This window comes from Priapulus caudatus, unplaced genomic scaffold (assembly GCF_000485595.1).
Source record: "Priapulus caudatus unplaced genomic scaffold, Priapulus_caudatus-5.0.1 Scaffold416, whole genome shotgun sequence".
NCBI classification, from domain to species: Eukaryota; Metazoa; Priapulida; class Priapulimorpha; order Priapulimorphida; family Priapulidae; genus Priapulus; species Priapulus caudatus.
The window spans coordinates 479,653-487,806 of NW_014577477.1; the positions used below are offsets into that span (position 1 = coordinate 479,653).

The following is an 8,154-nucleotide window of genomic DNA, read 5'->3' on the forward strand; positions in this document are numbered from 1 at the left end:
AAGAGAGAGAGAGCGCGAGAGAGAGAGAGAGAGAGAGAGAGAGAGAGCGCGCGCGCGAGAAAGAGAGCTACCCCCTCTGTTGGACTAACAATATGTTTACATAGTCGCGCGGCTGTACAAAACGTCACCTGATGCATAGGTTAAATTATATAATTGAGTGGCAAAGCAGGTTACAACTCTTTTTCAGCTTTTTCACAATTTTAAGAAAGAGTTTTGCTGTCGCCCTTATCCCAGCGGTGGTCACCCCTACACATTGAATAATGAACGCGACTTAAACAATGCCGTGATGTGATGTGATGTGCAATGAGTGATGTGTGTGTTTGAGCACACACACGTCGCGCCCACACGCACCCGCACACGCATACGCTCGCTCGCACGCATGCACTCACGCACGAACGCACGCACACAGAGAGGGAGAGAAAGAAAGAGAGAGTTTAAGAATGTGCGTTAGTTTATTGCATGTCTTGATAATAAAACAAAAAATACATGATTAGTTAGAGCGATCTTTCGTAATCACATCTTGTGGCTCACGAAGGGAAGTTCTACTAAAAAGATAATTGTCGTAGCCAGAATAAAGGCTGTACATTTACTCAAAAGTGCCTCAAATACCATCTTCTGCGATCTACATTTTCAAAATGTTCTAGTCGAAGACCTCCAGACCCCCCGCCTGTGTGTGTACACATCCATTTTACTCTTGCTACGCCCCTGTATAATTCTGTGTAGTTAAAGCTTTTGGATATACAACATTGTTATAAAATTGCGCTAAAATTGCATTTTAAATACACAATTGGTGACATCTGTCACGTGTCTCTCTTATCATTGGAATTCGCTTTACATAAAAATATTACATGAAAACTAAACTAAACTAAATACATAGGTCAATAAACTAAACTCGTCAATATATCACGGTATCAGTTCAGGGTCACTTTCATCGTAAAATAATGAACAGATTTAAAAAAGTAAATATTTCTCCAAACGTATGGCTATCACCTCATTTTAACCAAATTAGTTGGTTAATTTGGCAGAGATCTGCACCAGTGAAGTCACCATAGATGACATTATCAAAAAGATGAATAGAACCTGATTTTAACAAATTAATTTTTTATACCATGTTATACATTATATTCGAATGTATACACAGACAAATTACAATTTAAAAAATACAAATGAACAAAAATGAACCGCTAAAAGTGTGTGTTGTGCTGTTTTTGAGACTCAACTGACAACTGAGTGCATAATAAAAAAATGTATAAATTTGACATAGTTTCACCTGGTATTAACAAAGTTTTGGTCTTTGTCTGCTAGATGGCTACATTCGCGAGAATTCGGCTGTTCTATTTTTCTGACATCACCCCAGTGCCCCCACTGCTAAAATTATTGCCCGTATTAAGGCCTATTTATCGTCATTATATCGACAAATATGGGTGGATTTAACAAATATGGATAAGCCTATGTTGGTGTCCGACACACGGGCTATACACTGAGATCGATGGCGTGGGCTTGATGCTCACCACGGCGAAGATTACCGCTTCAGAAAATCGGCCTCGCCTCTCTTATAATATAGATTGCTTGCGCATGCATGAGCAGAGATCTTAGACTATAATCTATGCTACGTTATTAGGATTTCAGGGAGAATGGGCAATTAATAAAGTGAAACACTTTGTGGAAACGGAGGTGGAGTGAAAATAATCGCTGATAAAATAGAATTGTAGTGAAAGATAGTAGATGAAATATAATCACAACATTTGCAGTGGAGATGACGGGCTAACAGTGGATCAATGTCTGTATGCGACGCACTGAGCGACAAAGCAGCATGTAATTGTGCAATGTAGCATGTATATATGTATACGCAGTATTTCACCGTACACGTGCGCATACAGCACGCGGATTAACCATGTCGAATAAAACGGAATGTCGGATAACCGAAAGTCGGATAATATAATCGGGCCTCTAATTGTGCATCTTGTTTCAAGATAGAAGTACGTGTATAACACTGATAGTTACAAGAATAATATTTTCACTCTCATTAGATATAGCTGAGTTGGCGCCATGCAGCTGTCGGCGTTGGCGCAGCTGTCATTTCGAGTGGACGTGTTTTTGTGTCTCTGTTAGGCCTACATAGTTTCATCCTACGATAATCGTTAAAAGCTATAAGTTGATCGAAACTTTTACTGTTTACTGTTATCGAGTCTTTGTCTGTCACCTAACAAGCAAAAAAGTAATATTTCAGCTTTAAGTAATTATTTACGAGTAAAAAATTACTCGTTACCCATACCTAGCTAGCAATCTATACAGCACGCAGATTAACTATGTCGAATAAAACGGAATATCGGATAACCGAAGGTCGGATAATATATAATCGGGTCTCTAATTGTGTATCTTGTTTCAAGATAGAAGTACGTTAATATACCACTAGTAGTTACAGGAATAATATTTTCACTCTCATTACATATAGTTAGTCGCATACGTAAACAGGTGAGAGTACAGCGCACGCGCTAATCCCAGAGCGATGTTCCATTGACAATCGCGTGATGTTGTTGTTAGCAGGTCACAACAATCATGTTAGTAAAACCCGAACAGTAATACGTGTCGCTGCTGTCGCACATTTCATGCATGAAATGTTTACTACATAATAAAATGTTTACTACACCCGATGTTTACGCTGCCACACATTTATTATGATACATACTACATCATAGCAATTACTGTATATTCTTGAGTTTACACAGTCATAACCTCCGAGCGCATGCGTGGCGAGTAGAGAGTCCTTATATATACAGAAAACAGGTCTTTGTTAAAAGCTCGGTGTAATATAGAAGTATCTCTATGAAGCCAACCGTATCTAGCCCCTCGGGTTGCATGCAGCGACCTCTAGGCTGCTGGGCGAACAATATCTCTGTTGGCACAGGGAACTCTCAACATCTTTCTCAACTCGCTAATAATCACCCGCATGCGAAATGCATACACGAAGACGTTCAGGAACGAATTGAGATAGCCCATCGCGGCGCTGTACAGTATTATCATGCTATCCGGTTGCAATGCGGCGCAGATATGTCGCGGACAGAGCTGAAACGTAATCACTACTACGTTGAGGGGCAACCAACAGATGCAGAATAGTCCGATTACCAACGCCAGCGTCTTTAACAACCGCAGCGTCTGCTTCACTTTCTCTCGCTTGCGCGCCGCTTGCGCGGGCGCCACCGCCGACGCCATGGTTACGGAGACGCGCAGGGACAAGTGCTCGGCGGCCATGTTGCGCAGGTGTCGCAGACTCTCTCTCGCCATCCTGCCGTACATCATCAGCATCGCCAACATCATCGTCATCGTCATCGCGATCAGCGCGAACCAGAAGCTGCCGAAGCCGCCGTGCAGCGTCAGACAGTGGCGCCGCGGTGCGTCGACGTACAGCAAGATGGCGGCGGCGATCATGAGACCGCCGCTAGACGCCCACGTGTACACAACAGCGGCTATCATCCGCCGCCGCGTCACAATAGCGTCGTGACGCAGCGGGTTGAACACCGTCACGTAACGCTCCAGCGTCACGAAGAAGAAGCTGACGATCGAAGCGCCACAGGCGACGACGGCTAGGCTCTCACACAGCAGGCACCAGTAGCCTGAGTTGCTGAGCCCGCGCGCGTAGACGATAGCCTGCAGCAGCGCGGCGACGCCGACCAGGCAATCGGCTAGCGTCAGGTTGGTGATGAAGACGTAGGTGGTGCCACGTAGCTCGCTGGAAGCGACGAGCACGGCGAGTACGGGAAGATTCGTGCAGACGATGCAGACGCCTTGCAGTGCGAGCACGAATATCATCAACGTCGGCACCGCCGCCGCCGCCGCCGCCACGTGGTCCGGCTGCATCGTCGACGCCTGCATCCACCAGGTGGCGTTGTCGTCATCATAAAATATCGGTGTCGTCATAGGGTTAGGTGCCGAGGTACGGCAGTATACCCTAAAAGCCAAAACCCATTCGTCTACTAGCAAAGTTGCGGCGGTGTTTCCTTAAAACATGTAACCTAGCCAACGTACAGTGGTATAATTACTGCAAAGCCTAAACTCCTCATTCAATTACTACTATTCATTACTACAGTCGCACCCCTTTAGTACGAAACTGACGGGCCAAAGAAAAATAATCGTATTAAGCGGGTTCCGTATATTATATTAGCCTTAATTTGAAGAGAACAACAATGGATTAGAAGGTGTGTACAAAGTGTTTTATATAGAAATGAAAATACCAGGACATAAAATTTTATGTTAGTAACAGGATCCTTGTCTTCGTATCAAGTCAATATTTTACTGAAAGATTACTATGAATCAGGCCGGGATTTAGAGAAATCATCGTAGTCTCATCAGCGTAACGAGCGAATATGGCCGCCGGAGGCGGCCATTTCGCGAGTATATTTAATAACGGTTATTACAAACAGCTTAGTCGGTTCGACAGATAACGTGTTCGCCAAAGGCAGTTACGATTAGCGGCTTGTGCTGCGCCGGTGGATCGCCGCCGTCACGCGCGAAGGCTACGTGCGGGTGAAGGGATTGCACGACAGGGGTTGCACGCGCTCGTGTGCCGCCCTATATATGGCAACAAAATGTTGCACCACTTCATCTCTGGTAAAGACTTTCTTTTGATTTTTTGCGGTAAAATTCGGCCCCATAGTACAGTAATTTGCATTATTCACGCAAGGTAGATGCTTCGTGGACGTCTAGAAAGCCCGAGACGTGAGATTGGTCTTAATTTGACGTCATCGCGTCATGTGCATGGCGTAGCCATGGTGACCGGTCCACCATTTTGTGTTGGAAACGGGATCCGACTAGTTTTAAGAATAATGCGCATCACTTATATATAATTAGCTTGCAAAAGTTTCGAGTGGAGTTTAGACATTGGATCGGTGGTTATTTAGCATGAATAAAGTGTATGTTGTGTATGCGAAGCACCAATAGATATGCAGGGCTAGGTGCGGTAATGGCGGCACAGCGGCCATTTTATTCTATCCGCATGACGACAGGACATCATAAACACGTAAGAGGATATATGATGATATTAACAACTACTCACACGTATATGACATGCGACTAACTCTAGTGATCATCATCAGGCTGGTTACATGATAACTTACTGACGCGTTGAAGCTGAAGTTGATTTTGCACAAACATTTAGTTGTTTTGTGTTAGTAGTAGATAAAGCATGCGGCGCGGATGATAAAGATAAGGATAATGATAAGATGAAACGTTGATAATTATGTTACCTCTTGCTACCACACGTAAACCCCCGCGCGTGATCAGTCGCCATGTTGGATGACAGAGTGTCGTTATTGCTTGGCTTGCCAGCCTTTCATAGCCTGTCTCTGCAAGTTAAGACCCTGGCTATCTGTATGCGTGGCTATTGCTTGCCTTGCCAGCCCTTCGCAGCCTGTCTCTGCAAGCTATAGGACCCTGGCTATATGTATGCGTGGTTATTGCTTATTATTCACGGGTTATTACTGTATACTGCTCGTTATTATTGCTTGCTGTTCTATGTGATTGCTACACCTGCATTTTTGACTGCCAATCGCTACGGGTGACGTCCTATTTTTCTCAGTCTTGACCTCTCCGTCGGCAACAAAGTTGCCCTAAACGTAGTACAAGACGTCGCCGCCAGATGGTGCAGGCATCAGCCGAGGTTCGACTATACCGAGCTGTATCTATATAATAATTTAAGTAGTGTCGCTCTGTTTGTTTGTGCATAACTTCTAGGCGCATGCACGAATCCGGCTGAAATTTTTCGTGCTTCATTCATACGCATCAGATTCGATTCTAACACTTTGCTTTTTGTTATTTATTGGGTTAAATGTTAAAAAAAAACATATTTAGAAAATCTAATTGAAAATCTTCCCACCTCGTACTCAGCGCATATCTATCTATCAATCGATCTATTTTTCTATCTATCTTTCTAGATATCTATATATCTATCTATCTATCTATCTATCTATCTATCTATCTATCTATCTATCTATCTATCTATCTATCTATCTATCTATCTATCTATCTATCACACGCACGCGCAGAAATTTATGAGACGAGATACCAGAGGCGGTTTAGTTTACACATCGTACCTGATCTATTACTGAGCCTCCGCTCGTAATTAATGCGGCCCGCTACTCCTGTTGTACGGCGTCTGTCCGCTTTTCCACGATCAGCTCAATTGTTAGGAATCACGGGGTCCGATCACCACGATGGCTTCCCTACATGCACCCGTGTGTGTTGTGCAGCTTAGTCGTACAGCTCCGAGGACGATCAGTAGGTGACGGCAGGTTTGGCGGTTCTTTCTACTACGTCTTTTACGTCAATTAGGTAAGCACAAGTGGAGCGATGAGGACAAGGCAATAGCGCGGTGCTAGACTGCACTCGGGAGGCTGGGCGAGAGAGGAGGCGAAAGAGAGAAAGAGAGAAAGAGCGCGCACATAAAAGAAGCTACGAGAAAGAGGGGGAGCGAGAGAGAGCTCGCGCGTGTGTGTGAGAAAAGTCAGGGAGCCTATGAATTGGCGGCGACAATGTGCTTCCGCACGAAGAAATAGAACTCACAATAAGTGGCCTGCCCAACCTCACGCATGCGCCGAAGCGCCGAGTAACAATATCGGTGGTCGCGTGTAGAGCTTTATCGATCACACTTCCTTCCTCAGAGATTCCTGTTTATATTGCGTGATCGTGTACCACTGACGCCAGCGCCACCTGCCGTGATTGGGTGTCCGTGAAGACGGGGACGCTGACGATGACGATGGTGTCGCTAACGTCGCATCGACCGCTGCCGACATTGCGCGAGTCACGACGTTCAATCACCCTGTACTACGTAGAATCGTCAAAAAGACGCGACTTCCTTGCGGAAACGATAAGATACAATACAACACTTACAAGAATCAGATATCGTACAAGAATTCTTCATTCAGCATTCTTCGCTGCAGGCGCGTCATCTCTATTTTTGCTTTGCTCCCTCTCTCTCTCACTTCCTTTCTCGCTCTCCCCCACGTATGTATGTATGTATGTATGTATGTATGTATGTATGTATGTATGTATGTATGTATGTATGTATGTATGTATGTATGTATGTATGTATGTATGTATGTATGTATGTATGGTATGTAGGTATGTAGGTATGTATGTATGTATGTATGTATGTATGTATGTATGTATGTATGTATGTATGTATGTATGTATGTATGTATGTATGTATGTATGTATGTACGTGGAATGTAGGTATGTATGTATTGTTGTTGGAGTATGTATGTATGTAGTATGGTATGTATGTATTGTATGTATGTATGTATGATGTATTTATGTATGTTGTATGTATTATGGTATGTATGTATGTATGTAGTGTATGGATTATGTATGTATGTATGTATGTAGGTAGTATGTTGTATGTATGTATGTATTATGTATGTATGATGTATGTATGTAGTATTGTATTATGTAGGTAGATGTTGTATTATGTATGTAGGTATGTTATGTATGTGTGTATGTATGTATGTAATGTATGTATGTATGTATTGTATGTATTGTTGGTATGCTTGTATGTATGTAGGTATGTTGTATGTATGTATGTATGTATGTATGTATGTATGTATGGTCATGTATGTATGTTGTATGATTGTATGTATGTATGTATGTATTTATGTATGTATGTATGTATGGATGTTGTATGTATGCAGGATGCATTGCATGAATGAATGCATGCAGGCATGGCATGCATGCATGTATGTATGTATGTATGTATGTATGTATGTATGTTGTATGGAGGTATGTATGTATGTATGTGTATGTATGTATGTATGATGGATGTATGTATGTATGTATGTATGTATGTATGTATGTATGTTGTATGTATGTATGTATGTATGATATGTATGTATGTATGTATGTTATGTTGTATGTATGTTTATGTAGGTATGTATGTATGTATGTATGTAGTAGTTGTATGTATGTATGTATGTATGTATGTATGTATGGAGTATGTAGTATTATGTATGGTATGTATGTAGGGATGTATGTATGTATGTATGTATGTATGTATGTATGTATGATGTTGTATGTATGGATGTAGGTATGTTGTTGTATGTATGTATGGATGTTGCTTATGTATGTTGTTGTATGTATGTATGGTATGTATGTAATGTATGTATG

The 8,154-nt window shown here is 42.5% G+C and overlaps 1 protein-coding gene across 1 annotated transcript; it reads right to left on the minus strand.

Annotated features, from left to right (window-relative positions):
- Positions 1 to 2,871: 2,871 nt before the first annotated feature.
- Positions 2,872 to 3,918, minus strand: LOC106810176 (adenosine receptor A2a-like). Its single transcript, XM_014813458.1, has 2 exons — positions 3,347 to 3,918; positions 2,872 to 3,286 (listed from the first exon to the last, which is right to left on the minus strand). The coding sequence occupies exons 1-2, from the start codon at positions 3,916 to 3,918 to the stop codon at positions 2,872 to 2,874; spliced, it is 987 nt and encodes a 328-aa protein (XP_014668944.1).
- Between the last annotated feature and the right edge of the window lie 4,236 nt (positions 3,919 to 8,154).

Excerpts from the sequence above, each read along its gene's own strand:
- LOC106810176 (XM_014813458.1), bottom strand. The coding sequence starts at position 3,918 with ATGACGACACCGATATTTTATGATGACGACAACGCCACCTGGTGGATG. Across the intron at positions 3,287-3,346 it reads GGCGGCTTCGGCAGCTTCTG|GATGGCGAGAGAGAGTCTGC; the intron begins GTTCGCGCTGAT and ends GATGTACGGCAG.